Below are 18,032 nucleotides of genomic sequence, written 5' to 3' on the forward strand. Positions count from 1 at the left end.
CTGAAGATTACAGTCTACGCTGGGCATGTGGGGCCGATTATGCGCCGCTAGCCCAGTGGGCAGTGATTATGAGGTCCTTATGGAGGCCATCAGCCCCGATAATGGGAAAGTGGCTCCTATAGCAGCCAATAGTTCTGATAATAGTGGGACCACAACCACCACACAATTATTGTTTTTGGGGTGCAATGGTGACAGTAGTTTATTCCCAAAATCAATAGGCCCATTAGAAGTTACCATCGAGCCTATCCCATGTGTGCAGGGTGGGAATAAGGGGGTTATCCCTGACTTGACCGCCACAGGTTATAAGGTTATCCATTTGGTATCTTTGAATGTGGCTGGGTTGTAAAAAAAGATGGCTTTTCCAGAATGGAATGCGTTTATCGAGAAGTTCGATGTATGCATGTTCCAAGAAACCTGGAGTTTGCTCCTAGTACACAAATCCGGTTATGCAACCTTTTTCTTGCCCACACTAAGTTGTGGGAAGGGCAGACCAGCAGGAGGCCTACATGTTTGGGTAAAAATTGAACTGAATTGGGATGTTACCACCCACGAATCAGCGAGTAGGGATATCCAACACCTTTCATTCGCAGGGCAAAACAAGGGCAGTAGGATAGATTTATTTAATATCTATTCTAGAGGGACCCCGGGGGATTCAGCCTCATGTACATTAGTGACCTTAGAACAGGCACTAGCCAACTGCCCCCCAACCTCTATAATTATCGTGGGAGGGGACTTTAACTGTACATTCGAACCCCTCAGTGGGGATGATCCCTTGGGCATAGAGGAGGAGGATTCTAGATGGTCCATTCCAGCCCTGTCATTAGCCCCAATCAGAAAATGGTCAGCAAAGGCAATACAGATCAATGCCCTTACCGTGGAATTCAACTTAAGAGCGCTAAATGGCAGGACACCCTCTGACCGTGCTGGAGCGATGACCTTTAATAGGCTTAATGACCCATCTAGAATTGATTATATCTTATTGGATGTCACATTGTGGTGTGATCTAATAGATATGGAGGTGGTACCTTCGCAGGATAGCGACCACAACCCCTTATGTATGAAGTTAAGGTGGGGTAAACTAAAAGGATGTGTGAATAATGTCCCTTTGAGGTCAACCAACAAGGTCGTCCCTTACAATGGTAATCGTAGGCTGAAATGGGATAAGGTTCAATCCCAGGAGGGTAATCTTGCGAGGATCAGGGCGCACGTAGCAGATCTGACTGTAGAGCTGGCGGATCTTGAACTGCGAAAAGGTAGTGCCCAGGGGCCGTCCTTCGCCTTGGCTTATAAAAACGTAATAGAGGAAGTAGGACAATACTTTTTAATCCAGGGTAAAAGTGGTAGAGTGAATAATAAACTGCCCAAAGCCAGTAACCCTTGGTACTCGGACCAGTGCAAGGTAAAAAGGAAGGAGCTAACAGTTGCCCTGCTTAAAAAGAATCCCTCACTAGTTAGAGCGGCTAGGAAGGATTATGCGAGGGTAATGGTGTTGGCCAAACGAGAGTGGGAGGAACAACACTGGCAGGATCTCAAATCTGCAGCTAACACGAAGAATGCAACGCTGTTCTGGGAACTGATTAACAAGGCTAGGCAGCGAAGCATGCCACCAATAGCTAACCACATAACAAATCAACAATGGTATTCCCACTTCTCTGCACTGTACGGCGGGATAGATGCGACACGTTCATCTCCTTCTGATCCAGATAGTAGGGCCCTATCTCCACTGATGTTTGAGGAGCCATTTCTGGCCTCTGAGGTAGCACTGGCCATGAGACACCTGACCCCGAGGAAGGCTGCTGGCCCTGATGGGATACCGGGGGACCTCCTTTTGGAAGAACCTGTAGCCTGGGCTAAACTTATTGCCCTAATAATGAATTTGATTTCCAAGGGACACCCTGTGCCAGACTCGTGGAAGGGAGCAGAGGTGGTAACTGTGTATAAAAAGGGTGCAAGAGATGACCCTGCCAATTACAGACCGATCAGTCTGATCGACGTGATCCAGAAGGTGGTTGGCAGGGTCATTATCTCGAGGGTGGGTGTCTGGATGGAAGAGGAGCATGTCCTTTCTCATTTCCAAGCAGGGTTTCGACAAAAGGTGGGCACGATGGACCAGGTCTTCCGCTTCTTTGCGATCTATTGGAAGTCTGTGACCATCAATAAAGGTAGCCTCTACCTGGCTTTCATAGATCTCAAGACGGCGTTCGACCTGGTCCTGGTCCCCCGTGCAAGGCTGTGGGATATCTTAGAGAAGATGGGCTTCCCAGGGCCACTTTTGGGTTTTATTGTGAAGCTCCACGAGGGGAATTATGCGAGGATTAGATGGGGCACCCAGGGACAATTGACAGAGAGGGTGCCCGTGAGGAGTGGAGTCCGCCAGGGATGTGTTATGGCGCCGACCCTGTTCTCCCTCTTTGTGAATGGAGTGGTGGACCACCTGAGAGAGGAATCGGCAGACGCGCCATCCCTGGCAGGGGAAAAAACACCTACCCTACTCTTCGCGGACGACACCATTTTGATTTCTAAAACCCCCGCAGGCCTCCAAAAGCTCTTGCACCGTTTTAGTGCGTTTTGTACCGATAGAGGCCTTACCATCAACACCTCTAAAACAAAGCTTATGGCCCTATCACCCTCCAAGAGATTTAGGAACAATCTCTCGCTTAATGGTGCACCCCTGGAGTTGGTAGATTCCTTTGACTATTTGGGTGTTAGGGTAAATAGCCGGATGAGTTGGAAAGATCACTTGGCCAAAATGAAAATTAAACCATAAAAGAGTCTCAGGGGTGGTCTTGAGAGAACAGCGGGAGTCGACGAGTAAACCTGTGGCACCGACTCTCGCAATTTATGAGGGCAAAGTATTACCGGCTGCCCTATACGGATCCGAGTTGTGGGGGTTTGAGAATACATCGGAGTTAGTTACATCTGAAAACAAGTTCATGAGAGATCTGGTAGCCCTTCCAGTTTCCACCCCGCTAATCCCACTACGGTTAGATTTGGGTAGGCGCCCCCTTAAAGACTTAGTGCGCCTGCGCCCACTACTTTTTTGGGTTCGATTGAGAAGGTCCCGGGAGCTTCATAACTATGCAGCAGCTCTAGATGAACTTATTCTGCTTAATAAAGGTAATAAGATCAAGTGGTTGTGCAATCTGAGGCAGATGGTTGTGCAATTGGGATTGAGTGAATCATGGACGAGCCAAACACCGCCCCCCAAGTTAGTGATCAAGAAGTTGTATTGGGACTGGGTCCAGGAGGAGGCCACATGTAGAGGTGTAGGGGGTCCTCTCACTGAGCGGTTCCTGGAGTTTAAATGGACAAGGAAACTTGAACCTTTCCTTGACTTCATAGGGAAACCCCTGGATAGATCACTCTACCTAAAAGTTAGGCTCGGGACTCTTCCGGTGAACGACTTCACCTCCGGGTGGAACAACCTGGGTGGTCCAATGATAGCTTGCCCTGGTTGTGCAGCCCCTAACGAGTCTGTGGCGCATTTCCTCTTTGCCTGTCCAGCATATAGGGTTGCCAGGAAGATATGGTTAAAGCCATTATGCAAGGGGCTGGGTCTCAGATGTCACAAAATGGCCCTGCGGGTTCTTTGCACCGACACGACCTCTACTGCTATGGTGTGTGGAGTAGCTAAATACCTGGGTAGTGCATGGCAGACACGCATGAGGAGGGCCAAGTCCCTCCCCATCTCCACCTAATTGCTAGAGGGTTTCCTGGTAGGATGTTCCCATGGTTCCTGGTATCTGTTTTTATTGTATATTTTATCAAACTAGAATTTGTGTAGTATGTGATGTTGTATGTATTTAAGGATTGGCGGGTTCTTGTTTTTATCCTTTTTGTACTGTATAAATTGCATACTTTTATGATGAAATGTTTTTATCGAATAAAGTATATCTTACTTACATAAGGTAGACCTTTGTCTAGAGTGTTATGGTGGGTGAAAGACTAGCGATATTCGGTGGCTGAGATTAATTCAAGCGTTCCATCCATCACCTTGCTGTTTGTTGCAGTTGATGCCGTAAGTGTGATGGGTATGCCAAAATGTGAATCTTGTTGCTCACTGTGTCATTGGACTCACGCTACACCCTACAGACAGGGTACACCTGGGCCGAAACCGGTTTGGTGTTGTTGATGGTCCTTTCTGGAGGGGGCTTCATCTGGCAGTTCGGGGTGGGCTCATCCTGCGTAGAGCAGGGTGAATACTGATTTGCATAAGGCAAGCCTTTGTTTAGGGTGCCCTGATGAGTGGTAAACTATGGACTAGAATCCGACCCGGGCGATCGCCAGTAGCTAAGATTAATTCAAGCATTCCATCCATCATCTTGCTGTTTGTTTTATTTAATAACTAGGTCATCCCTTGAACAACTGTCTATAAATATTTGATGTTAGGGTCGGAATAGGGGTAGTGTTTTTTTACAACTTTCTGTCTTTCAAACTAAAATTCCACTCATTCATATTTGCCTTGCTTTTCAAAAGAGCTACATGGCCCTAGCACTGAAACAATACTGGGTGTGATCAGTGCAAAATATGTGCCTGCATTATACCAGTGAAGCTTATCTCGGAAAAAAATAAGGAAATGGAACAAATCAATCGCTTTAGATCCCCTTTTAGGCTCCCAAACGCAATGATACAAACATAACTAAGGCTAGAGTTTTGTCGAGTGCACCAATCGCTTGAGATGGATGCTAAACTATTGGGTACATGCTTGCACATCAGGTGTGCAAACACTTGTATCCTGAAATTACTCATGTGGACAGAAATGGAGCACAAGGGAATTACTCAATAATCCCAAGTCAAGGGAATTACAGAGCACAACTGATTCATTAGAAATGCCTGTGAGGTGGAGGAATGCCCTACCTTCAGTCTCTTAAATGTTTTCGCACAAAGCAGCTGAAAGTGAGGTCAATCGAGACTGTGCTGGAAAATCTCTCTTCCAAGAGATATTCCACTCTGGGTTTGGAGTTCTATTCTTATAACAAACTGCAGCTATATCTCCCAGCCTCCATGCCCAGGGGACTTTGGAGTAGCTGAAGCTGCAACTTCATTTATTCAACCTGGGGGAATTTCACCTGAAAAGGATAAATTAAATCTCATATAGCAGCTGTAGATTCTGTATCCATAATAAGGAAACCATGTGTCACTTAATTTGTATATGTTCCGGGGTTTTTGGATAATGAAAGCTGTTTTTAAGGCACCATTATTGCAGATTAAATACTCAACAGTGCAAAGTTGTAGTCGAACAATGTTTCAACAACAAAGACATGCGATTGGCAACTTATTTATTTATTTATTTAGCGATTTGTATAGCGCCTGGTGACCCAAGGGCATCCCCGCGCTGTAAGAAGGTTGTTATCCATTGAGGGAAGGGAAGGGAGGAGGGACATTTATTTCGGGAATAGGTGCGTTTTCAGTTTTTTGCGAAAAACCAGGTAACTGGATTCCAGTCTGAGGGTGCGTGGGAGGGAGTTCCATCCCGTGGCCGCTTGAACCGAGAATCTTCGTCCTCCTGTGCGTGTCCTTTTGAATTTGGGGATGTTGGCTAAGTGCTCATTCTCCGAACGGAGGGATCTGGATGCTTTGTAGGGGGTGACCAAGCTGCTGAGGATCGCAATGCCAGATCCGTTGATCAGTTTGTGTGTCGTGCACATGGCTTTGAATTCCACCCTTTGGCGCACAGGGAGCCAGTGCAGGGCCTTGAGGGCTGGTTTTGCTGACACTCTCGAGGGAAGGTTCATGAGCAGACGTGCCGCAGCGTTCTGTGTCCGCTGCAGTCTCGTCAAGGTGGCCTCTGGGGCTCCCAGGTAGACCATATTGCTATAATCCAGACGGGACAATACTAGTCCCTGGATAAGGAGTTTCCTGGAAGCAGGTGGTAGTAAGGGGAGAATCTTACGGGTAGTGCGCATGAGCCCAAAACAGGTGCCCGCAGTTTTGGCTGCTTGCGTCTTCATGGTGAGCTCAGGTTCGAGCCATACTCCAAGGGTCTTGATTTCACGCTTCAGGGAGGGGATTTCTCCGAACACGTCAGGCCAGACTGTTGGGGGAATGGTCGCCCATTGTTTTCCCAGGAGCATCACTTCAGTCTTAGACCCATTTAATTTTAATGATGAGTCACTCATCCAGCTGTGGATTTGTGTGAGACAGTTAGCCAGGTTCTCTGGATGGTCGACTAGTTGGGATAAGGAGACGACCAGTTGAGTGTCATCAGCGTAGCTTACCATTTTTATGTCAAATGGTGTCACCACGTCTTCAAGAGGGGCCATATATGCATTAAAAAGCGTCGGAATTATTACATTTATAACCAGTCTTCATGACTGGCTTAAGAAACATAGCTGTATTGGGCAGCATGTGCAAGGCTGAACTGCAGTCAACGATATGATGAAGGTATATTTGAGCTTGAAGGTTTGTAAAGAACTATACTTCAATAATAAAATACTACTATACCACTAATATATTTGTAGTAATATTTGAACACAAGGAAGTAATTTAGTCATCTCTCATTCCCTGTTGTAATTTGTATTACTTTTATCTACCTGTATTTAGGAGATTTATTATAAATCTTAAGATGTTGAATTTTGCAATGGTCTTAATTAATTAAGCAATAAATATTTCATTTAATTCTCAGGAAAGAGGACTCTGGGTCTAAGATGGATGTGACTAGCTCCTTAATATAAAGCAGAGATGCAAGGCACAACTCATCGGGCAATTGAATGCTTGGCAGATGCCCAACCAAAATGGATTCGCACACTATCTACAAACATAGGGCCAGATGTACGACCACTTCATTTTGCGAGTTTCTAATTGTGTTTTTTTGCGACTCGCAATTAGGGAATCGGAAAATGCAATGTACTATTGTGTCTCAGAAACATTTCGCGATTCTCAATGGGGTCACAAATGATCTACATCAATATTAGGGAGAGGAGTTGGCCTAATGGCAAGGGCGGTCGACCTCGAATCTGGGGAACCGGGTTCGAGTTTCGGCAATGACGCTGAACATCCTGTGATTCTGGGCAAATCACTTAATCTCCCCTTGCCTAACAAAAAATGAATGTGTCCTCATGTAATGCAACTGGTGCTATGTAAAGCGCTCTGATACCCGGTACCGGGTCAAGTTCGCGTTATATAAAACTCTGTTAACAAATAATATATATGCATGAGGCAGGCCTCTATTTGCGACCCATTGGGAATGGCCTGTAGTCACAGGGATGATGGCCTGTTGGGGTGAGCAGATCAACAGGTCTGTTATTACTTTTTAAATAAAGCAATATATTTTTTATGGAAATGCAGCGGGATGCATTAAAAAAAAAAAATATGAAAAGCCACCGTTCATTTTTTAAGAGTAGGCACCCACAATCACAAATGGGAGGGGGTTCCCCAAGGAGACCTTCCCGTTTGTGAATGGAATACCACCTCCTTCCCGGAGTCGGTAAAATTTTAATGTTTTGCGGGCATTCTGGATGCAAAACACCCTTGGCATGCCCCTTTCTAATATCAACTTGCAAACCCTACTTTGTGAATCGGTGATAGGTTACCCACTCGCAAAATAGGGTTGGTACATGCTAAAAGCCGATTTAGCAGTCGCAAGCTGCCCGATTCTCCATTTGCAACTGCTCTAAAAACGGTCATACATCTGGCCTCTAGACTTGCAAACATCCATAATTTTAGCAAAGTAAATTTGCAGGACTCTAAGCTATGAATAAATACTACTGGATTAATATGAAAGTCTTGGATGACTTCAGGAAAGACATGCTTGTGGGTACATATAGCTTGGACCCAACTGAAATTGCCACTAAATAGACACAAATCAAAATATATGCTGGAGCTCAGAATTATGTGTAGTCATTGGGTGACTATGTTTCTCCACGTACCAAATACAGAGTCCAAAACAGAAGACGTACGGTACAATGATGTGCCAAGGGTGGACTGTGTGTCTGCAAAAACAACGTGACTGGGCATGAATTGCTTAGGGTGTCTTAATAGTGTGAGTTTTGACATTTGTTTGGGATTCCTTTTAGAACAAGCCTCGACTTGCAGCCATGGACATTGTTTTGGATACTTATTAGGGCATGTCTCAACCTCAAAGGTACTGTTTCACACAGATAATGTTGAATGTCTTATAAAGTGACCCTGGATGCTATTTCATGGACAATGCTAGGGATTCTTATTAGAAATGGATTGACCGTTTGCCTTGGACATGTCAGAGACTTTTAGAAGAGATCTTAGATGAACTGCCTCAAACAGTGTATCAGATGAAGTCTAGATATGCTTCTCGACCTCAAACCAGAGTGGTGCATGTAGAATGTAATCAAACAATCTACATAGGCTCCTTTCCCCATGAATATTGAGAGGTTCCTGAGCGTCCTTGCTCTAGCAGTTACTTACAATGCCCAAACCACTGCATTAGGATGCTCCAGGGTAGTTTCCTGCAGATTAGTTGAGGATTTAAATCTTTACCTCACAATTGTCTGTTAGGTAAATTGGGACGTTGGTGGGCTAGTGGCTCCAGATTGAAATTAGATGTCATTTTTGCAGTGCTGCCAGAAAGAGATAGTTGATTTGCCCCCAACAAAGAAGATGCAGCATATTGGCAATGATGGGGTTGATGTGGTTTTGAAGAAACATTCAAAACTGAGCAATGGATGAAAAAAGAAAGCATTCTTTATCATTGGACTGTTGTTTTCAGCCACTAAAGATAAGGAATATGCTACTTACCAGTATGCATCTGTTCTTGGCATGTAGAGCTGCAGAGCCACACACTTAGGATAAGATCGCCATCTGGTGTTGGGCTCGGATGATTGCAGGTTGTTGTTGTCTTCAGAAGAAGCCTTTTGGTCACGAGATAGGTGACTCCTCCTCTGGACAACAGTGCGCATGGGCATCCACTCCATCCTCAGATTGTTTTTCGCCATGATGGGAAATGATGGAGTGTATAAGAATAAAGAGAAAGGATGTCCATGTGTAATGTCTAATTAAGACAATGCTGGAACAGATACAGGTCCCGGGGAGGCGGGTGGGCGTGTGTGGCTCTGCAGCTCTACATGCCAAGAACAGATGCATACTGGTAAGTAGCATATGCCGTTCGAGGCATATGAGCTGCAGATCACACACTTAGGATAGACTATATAGCAGTGTCTCCCCTAGCGGTGGTCACCTGTATCCGTTGCAGCAGTTTGGAATAGAGTTTTTAGGACAGCTTGGCCTACGGAAGCTTGTTGTTTGGATTGCACATCAACACAGTAATGTTTAGTGAAGGTGTGTGTGGTAGACCATGTGGCTGCTTTGCAAATATCTTCTAAGGGAATGTTCCCTAAGAATGCCATGGAAGCCCCTATTTTACGCGTGGAGTGTGCCCTAGGGGGAACTGTAAGAGTGCGTTTAGCTTTTTGGTAACATATTTGGATACATTTAACTATCCACCTGGCTATACCTGATTTTGAAATGGGGTTGCCTTTATGTGGTGGAGAGAAAGCAACAAACAGTTGTTTGGTTTTGCGAAAAGGTTTGGTTCTGTCGATGTAATAAAGCAAGGCTCTTTTAACATCTAAGGTATGAAGGGCTCTCTCAGCTACTGAGCCTAGATTAGGAAAGAAGACTGGCAGCTCGACTGATTGGTTAAGATGGAAAGGGGAAATGACTTTAGGTAGGAATTTTGGGTTTGTCCTAAGAACCACTTTGTTACGATGTAGTTGTGGGAATGGTTCTTCAAGAGTTAAGGCCTGTATCTCACTTACCCTTCGCAGGGATGTGATTGCGATAAGGAAAGCCACTTTCCATGTCAGAACTGCAGTTCGCATTTATACATAGGTTCAAATGGAGGGCCCATGAGCCTTGTTAGAACAATATTTATATTCCACACTGGGGAAGGTGGTAATCTTGGAGGAATAATTCTTTTGAGACCTTCCATAAAGGCTTTGATGGATGGTACCTTAAATAGTGACAGGTGTTGTCTATTTTGTAAGTAGGCTGCTAGGTGTAGACGTATGGAGGAATACGCTAAATTGCATCTTTGCAAGTGTAGTAAATAGCAAATAATGTTTTGGATGGAAGCATCCAGTGGACGTATATTATTGTTAGTGCAGTAAATGGCAAATCTTTTCCATTTTGCAGCATAACATGCCCTAGTAGTAGGTCTTCTAGCTTCTTTTATGATATTCATACAGTCTGGTGGGAGGTTGAGGTAACCGAACTCTAAGACTTCAGGAGCCAGATTGCCAAGTTCAGTTGCTGTGGATCTGGGTGTCTGATTTCTCCATGGTTCTGGGTTAATAAGGCCGGGGAAAGGCGCAGTTTTTGATGTGGAACTAGCGATAGTTCCAGAAGTGTCGTGAACCAGGGTTGACGTGCCCAAGTGGGAGCTACTAGAATCAGTTTTAGAGACTGTTGTTTGAGCTTGCGTACCACAAATGGAATGAGTGGGAGAGGCGGAAAAGCGTACGCAAATCTGCCTGACCAGTTCATCCATATTGCATTGCCCTTCGACTGTGGGTGTGGAAACCTGGCGGCGAAGGTTGGGCATTTTGCGTTTTCGTGTGTGGAGAACAGGTCTATGTCTGGTTGGCCCCATTTTTGGAAGAATGGGAATAGGACTTTGGGGTGTAATTCCCATTCGTGGATTTGCTGTGTCTGTCGACTTAGGAGACCGGCAACCTGGTTGTGAACCCCTGGAAGGTGTTCCGCTAGCAGGTAGATGTTTTTAGGAATTGCCCATCTCCAGATGTTCTGTGCGAGTTGGGACAGTTGGAGAGAATGTGTCCCCCCCCTGTTTTTGTATGTAATACATTGTTGTCATGTTGTCTGTGCGGATGAGGACAGTTTTGTTCCTTAGATGTACTTGAAAGGATTTCAGTGCTAGGAACACCGCTAGAAGTTCTAGGTGATTGATATGTAGCAGTTTTTGTTGAGTGGTCCATCTGCCCTGGGGGGGGGGTTGAAGGAGATGGGCTCCCCACCCTGTGAGAGATGCGTCGGTCGTCAGCACTACTTGTGGAAGAAGCTCTAAGAACGGTCGCCCTTTGGACAGGTTGATGGTGTTCCACCATTTCAGTGAGCGAAGTGAGCGACTGTCCACCAACACCAGATCGGTAAGTTGTCTGTGAGCCTGGTTCCACTGTTGTGCTAGACATTCTTGCAAGGGATTCATTTGAAGTCGTGCATGAGGAACAATGGAGATGCATGACGCCATCATGCCTAACAGTTGCATAAACACTCTTGCTGGAAGAGAGTGTTGAGTTTGAAATTTTAAGATGAGGTTTTGTATGTTGGCTATCCTGGCTGTGCTGGGATAAGCTATGGCGTTGGACGTATTTATGGTGGCTCCCAGATATTGATGTATGTGGGAGGGTTGCAGTTGAGATTTGGGAAAGTTGATGGTAAATCCCAAGTCGTGTAGGGTTTGAATAGTGCGGTGAGTGTGGAGAACGCATTTGTCGAAAGTATTGGCTTTTATGAGCCAATCGTCGAGATACAGGAAGACATGGATTTGTTGTCTCCTGAGGTGCGCTGCCACTACTGCTAAGCATTTGGTGAATACCCTGGGTGCAGTTGTTACTCCGAATAGGAGGACCGTAAACTGATAGTGCTGTCCGTCTACCACAAATCTTAGATACTTTCTGTGAGCAGGATGCATGGGGATGTGAAAGTATGCGTCCTTGAGGTCCAATGTGGCAAGGAAGTCGTCTTGTTGAAGTAGTGGGAGGACTTGTTGGAGAGTGATCATATGGAAGTGATCTGAGTGTATGTACTGATTTAATAGTCTGGAGGTCGAGTATGGGTCTTAAAGTCTCGTCCTTTTTGGTAATTAGGAAGTATAGAGAATATACTCCTGTACCCTGATGCTGGAGTGGAACTGGTTCTATTGCGTGTTTTTGAAGCAAGGACCGAATTTCCTGTTTGAGGAGTGTAAGATGGTGTGGTGACATTGGACGGTGTTTGGGTGGTATGTGTGGGGGGGTGTTTGGGAGTTCGAGGCAGTAACCAAACTGGATAATTTGTCTTACCCACTTGTCTGTTGTAATGGAATTCCAGACAGGTAGGAACTGTTGGGAGTCTTCCCCCGACTGGAGTGGAATGGTCTGGGGGGGAGTGGGGGCAAGTCACTGTTTAGTGGCTGGAGAGGTGCGGGTGTTGGTATTGCCCCGACCTCGGCCCTTGGTGTTGTTTCCCCTATATCCTCCTCTAAAATATCCTCTGTTAGGGGATGTTTGTGCGGAGGTTTTAAAAGTGGAAGAGGTGTCTGTTCCAACATTTTTGGAGGCTCCCCTATAAAAGGAGCGTCGAAAGGAGCCTCGCGGTTGTGGAGACTGTAATGCTCCCATTGATTTAGCAGTCTCGTTATCTTTTTTCATCTTCTCTAGTGCAGTATCTACTGCGGGTCCAAATAGTTGCTCTTGGTTGAATGGTTGAGCAAGAATTGTTGTTTGTACTTCCGGCTTAAAGCCTGAAATACGTAGCCATGCGTGGTGTCTAAGTAGTATGCTTGTGTTGACCGCCCTAGAGGCAGTGTCCGCTGCGTCTAGTGCACATTTGATTGATGCATTAGATATGAGTTTTCCCTCTTGGATGAGGTCATTGGCCTGGGATTTGTACTGATCTGGCAGGTGTTGTAAAAGATCTTCTAACTGATCATAATGAGCCCTATCATATCGGGCTAATAGGGCTTGTGTGTTGGCAATACACCAATGGTTAGCAGCTTGTGCTGCAACTCTTTTGCCCGCGGCCTCTAATAGCTTGGACTCTTTGTCTGGGGGCGGTGTGTCTCCTGTTGTTTGGGAGTTAGCCCGCTTTCTTGCGTTTGAAACGACTAAAGAGTCTAGAGGGAGCTGTGCTTTAATGTACGCGGGATCCTGTGGGGTCGGTCTATATTTTTTTTCAATTCGGGGTTAAGAACCCTAGCTCTAACAGGGTCTTTAAAAACCTCTGTGGCGTGTTTTATGACTCCCTTAATCATGGGCAAGATCTGAACTGATTTTTGCGACTGCTCGAATGTGTCTAGAAGAAAGCCCTCTTCAGGTGTATCTGAGTGCATGGTGACGCCATGGAAAAGCGTCGCCCTGTTTATCAGCTGCCCAAACCCTAGGTGGTCATCAGGAGGGGAGGGTTTGGAGGGGTATGTAGTGGGATCAGGAATATCAGGTAAAGGGTAAGCCCAGTCATCTAAGGGTGCCGTATCCGGGAGTGTGAAAGGATCATTAGGATCATTAAGGTCATCCGGATCCCCCCCTCCCCCTAAGTCATCATCATCATCCTCCTGTGGAGGTGGTGTATGTGAAGGATATGGTAGAGGAGAAGGAGATGGGGGCAGAGGGGGTGGGAAGAGAGGTGATATAGGAGAGGAAGGACGAATGGGTGAGGTGGCGAAGTCCTTCTTCTTTATGGGAGCTGGAGGAGGTGTTGTGTCCAGCTTCCTTTTCTTGTATGGCACAGCGGTGACATGTCCGTTTTTAGGATTGATATAAATCCTTTTTTGCGTGGGATCCGGGTGAAAAAGTTCTTCATTGTCCGAAAGTGGCTTTGGTGCCGACTTTTTCGGTTCCGATCTATGTTTTGGATGATCGGTAGAGTCTTTGTGGACTTTTTTCGGTACAGACGATGGTTTCGGTGCCGAAGAACTTTTCGGTGCGGCGGGGATTTCGGTGCCGAAGAACATTTTGGTGCCGGTGGAGATTTCGGCCTCGATGGTTTCGGAGCCTGCTTCGGTGCCGAGAGGTGTTGAGTCTTCGGTGCCGAAGGTATTGTGGGCACAATAACATGTGGTTTGCTCGAGCCCGAGCCTGTAGGCTTATATTTCTTCGGAGCCGGGCCCGAGGGCGGGGCTTCTGAAGACGATTTTCGGTCGCGACTGGGGCCAGCTGGCGGAGTCTTGACCAATGTCTTTTTTGGGGGGGTTGGGGTAGGGGCACTGGTACTCACTCGTTGCCCCGGAGTGATGAGGTCATCAGAATCGTCTGCCTCGGATACGATTTGGAGGTCTTCGGAATCGTCTTCCGGGACATCCTGGGCAAAGATGTCCTCTGGTTCTGGAGCTGGTCTGGCCATGATATGACATCGAGCTCTTCGGTCCCGGATGGTTTTCTTGGAACGGAATGCGTCGCAGGTTGGACAGCTGGATTCGAGAGGCACAGGTTGCAGACCTCGTGGTGGTCACTGTGGGGGAACTTTGCTCCACATTGGGGGCATTTTTAAAAAGGTGTCCTTTCCATGAGCCGTATCCGGAACCGGTCCGATTGGATTTCGACGTCGAGTTGTAAAGGTTTTTGGTTTCGAAAGCTGGATTTTCAGAAGTTTTCAGCCGGAGTGGAAAAGTTCATCCGAACCCAATGGCTGAAAAAAACAATCTGAGGATGGAGTGGATGCCCATGCGCACTGTTGTCCAGAGGAGGAGTCACCTATCTCGTGACCAAAGGGCTTCTTCCGAAGACAACAACAACCTGCAATCATCCGAGCCCAACACCAGATGGCGATCTTATCCTAGGTGTGTGATCTGCAGCTCATATGCCTCGAACCCTTACTACCATTCCAGGATTAGTCAGTTTTCAACACTCTATGTACAACTAAAAAAAAAACTGATTATTGCACCACAAATTCCTAACTCACCAGTTCCTATAGCTGGCCTACAAATGAGTCCCTCTGCATGATGACATACACGTTTTAAGAGGGCAGTTCTCTACACATCCAACGTCCCACGCTCTGGAACTTCATCCTTCAATATGCACATTGGCAAAGTAATAATGCACTTACTTGGCCATATTCCTAATTTTCAAAACAATTCAGGGTACTTTTGAAAACGCACCAGTCTCCCACAGGACATCGATAATTGGGATAAACAGTATAGCGTTTGTTCCAATTCACTTTCATCATACATAGTCCAGAACCATAATGAGGACATTGTAGATATAATGGACAGCCCTATAGCCTAATAGGGGCTAATCTTTATTACATGTCAGGCTTAGACAAATGAGAGATCTAAGCTAATTTGTCTTAATTATCCTCTTTCCATAATTTATCAGGAACTGAACAAGACGATAAACAGGTAGTAGTTCTACTGTTTCACCACTACGTGTAATGAAAGAATATAATATAACACAGCTTGATGAATTTCTTGTCTCAACATAGAATTAGTTCAAATACACTATATTGACTCAAAGGTTTATTATAAATAATATGACAAATGAAGAGCCAATATATCATATATAAATAATATGTCAGTGGAAGACACCTTTGTATACTCATACTTGTAATGATGAACTCTTTAAGCTTCATGAATACAATTCTCCAAAATATGCACTAAAGCTTGAAATGTAAGCTACATATTAAGAACTCAAGGAGCAAATCTGCAAATACAATACATTTCAGCAACTTGTATTAACAATTGGTTAGGATGATTAGATCCATAATTCCTTTAATATGTCACAGCCTTAATGTGTCGTCCGGTTATCTCAACACAAGACAATGGAATTACCAAAGATGGACATCAATGAAAGCAAGGACTATTATATAAGGGCCTCCGTAGTTTGACTTTCATCCATGAACATGCAATCGAGTAGAAGGCTGTCTGAGTTACCAAACGGGCAGGGCAATTATTGTAGCTAATCTAAGGTTGGGTATACCATTTCTTCTGGCAGTGCAAATCAGATGAAGCCAGGGTAAGGCAAAGGAATTGTGGTCCTCAATCTGAAAAGCACATTCAAGAGACTTCAGATCCTTACCCATCAAAGAGGCATGTGTGTGGGGCTCTTACCTGTCTGTGATACATCAGAGACAAGGAACATGTGTCATATCTACTCATGTGAATTTTCAAGTCCATCTGTTTAGCCTAGAGGTGAGATATATGATAGACCATAGTGTGCTTTAATTTGCAAGAGGAATGGAAACTGTCCTAATAGCAGTGGGAAATGCTGATCAGGGAGGCTGTCCTGCTCCTGTTGAGGCGTTCCCAGTTCCTAAATACACATATCTTTAAATAAAGAGGAATACTTTCTATACTGGCTGAGACCTCTGTGATCCCTGTAACTAGAGAACTACCTTTGGTTCACAACAGAAATCTAATGACGAAACACAGAACAGTACAGCTCGAGGGGCCAGCTGGCAGTTCTAACACTTTTGCATTCTTCCTGGTTAGGCTGAGATCCCAGTCACCCGTGGGACTCTACTTACTCTTATGCCCTAGGCTTGCACACCAGATATCATAATGCAGGAAGACCTCTAAGCCATACCAACATAAACAACCCAACAGGAGGTGCAGGAGGGACAGCATTTGTCACCTATTGAAAACTAACATGATCAAAGATGCCCTGCTTGTATGCTGTAACACCTGGAATGAGACAACTGGTGGTTGAGGGATACACAAACAATTAAAATAAAATTAGAAAGACATCAAATTAACAATTATTAAAAAAACTCCCGGCGCATACCAAAATCCTGTACATCAAAATAAAAATGTGCAAACTCGTTAAAGGAGTCAGTGAGTTTGATCTTTCTCCTTACTAGGTCATACACTTTTTACTAGGTCATACACTTTGAGGATTCCTTCGCGTGAGCGGTAACAGTTACAGGTCATGCTGAAATTCAGGTGCTTTTTCACATCCACATGCTCTATCCCAGACATACCTTCCGCCTCTGTGCCTCTTCTGTGCTGTTGGCTTTGGCTTCCTTATAACGTGTAAGCTGAGCCTTCTGGCTCTTCAGCTTGGTCCTTTGGCTGGCAAGGACTTTCTCCATCTCAGACACTTTCTGAATCAACAGGCGGTTGGCACTGGACAGGTCTGCAGATTTACTTGTGATGTCCTCTAAGGCTTTTTTTAGCTATGGAAAATACGTCATCACGTTACCTTCAAAAACAGGAACAAGTGGCTAATAAGAGCATGAGAGATTATCACTTTTCTGGACCACAGCACTGGATAGTTTTTTCTCAGTCCTAAAAATCAAGGGCACATTTTGGAAATTGGAATTTAGATAGGAGTTTTCAGTATCATTTCCCATGTTCTAATCATCTGGTCATTGCAAAGTTTTTAAGTGAGGCAAAAGTTAAAACCAGTTACAGATCTCCCACTAGGGCCTTCCACTACGGGTATTACTTAGATTGTCTTGCTATTAAAGAAGCTCTCACATTAAAAACTGCAGAGGCTGTACTTATGAAAGTGCCCAGTGGTGCAACTGACGTCTGTGCTTGCTTCTTGGGCCCTTTGGGGTACTTTGGTATCATAGATGGGGCCAAAGATCGTTGTGTAGCCCCTTCTACAATATGGACTATACTATACTGAAGCACAGTTGCAGCAGTGTGCTCACAATATGGAGAGAGAAGTTTAGTGCTAGAGGCACTCCTATGGTTTGAAACCACGTGATGACCTTTGACTACCATCATTTTAATTGACTTTTGGTGTGTTTTACTTTACCCTATCCTGAATGTAAATCCTGCATATGCCTTTTTACCCTAATTTGTGTGTGTGTAATCTTGCAGTCTTAAAGTGGGAGCTGTCACAGAGTAGAACAGCCTTGTCAGGAACAGAATGCGTGGCATGTGCATTTGAAAGTATGAGAGAGAGAGGTGTGGAATGTACTTTTTGGTCCCGAAGTCCAGTGTTATGAGCAGTGGTGCATAAATGTGCATTGTGTTGTACATTGAGAGATGAAGTATGTGATGCTATAGGCAGTGGTGCACAAATGTGCATTGTGTTGTACATTGGGAAGTATTATGAAGTTCTTATTATTGGCTTTGACATGCCCTCATGGCATCTTGAATTCTGACTCTGTCTTGCTTGCGCTTTTAGCGCGCACAGGCAGGCCCCCAGAGTACTCAAGTTGTTTGGGTTAAACACATTCAAGGTTGCTTTGTTTTTGGAGAGGAGATTGTTGAATGTACCGTCGGAGAGTTTCGTAAGCTTCATTAAGATAAAGGCTGGAACATGTGAGAATGCAGAAGGAACGTGGGAGCTCCTTTTGCCTTTGGAATGCTTGCATGGAAAGTAAGGCAATTCCATTAAGTTTCCTTGGCACAAAGGGAAGGCCTCTCTGAACCTTCTAGTGTGTTTTGAGTC

At 45.1% G+C, this 18,032-nt stretch overlaps 1 protein-coding gene across 2 annotated transcripts in view; it reads right to left on the reverse strand.

The window, feature by feature from the left end:
- CCDC150 (coiled-coil domain containing 150) overlaps positions 1-18,032 on the reverse strand; it is a 343,163-nt gene that overhangs the window by 56,679 nt on the left and 268,452 nt on the right. For both annotated transcript variants that reach the window (XM_085635385.1, XM_085635384.1), the window contains exon 23: positions 16,606-16,800. In XM_085635385.1, coding sequence (XP_085491511.1) covers positions 16,606-16,800 — 195 coding nt within the window. The remainder of the gene's footprint in view (positions 1-16,605; positions 16,801-18,032) is intronic.

Source organism: Triturus cristatus, chromosome 11 (genome assembly GCF_964204655.1).
Source record: "Triturus cristatus chromosome 11, aTriCri1.1, whole genome shotgun sequence".
Classification (NCBI taxonomy): Eukaryota; Metazoa; Chordata; class Amphibia; order Caudata; family Salamandridae; genus Triturus; species Triturus cristatus.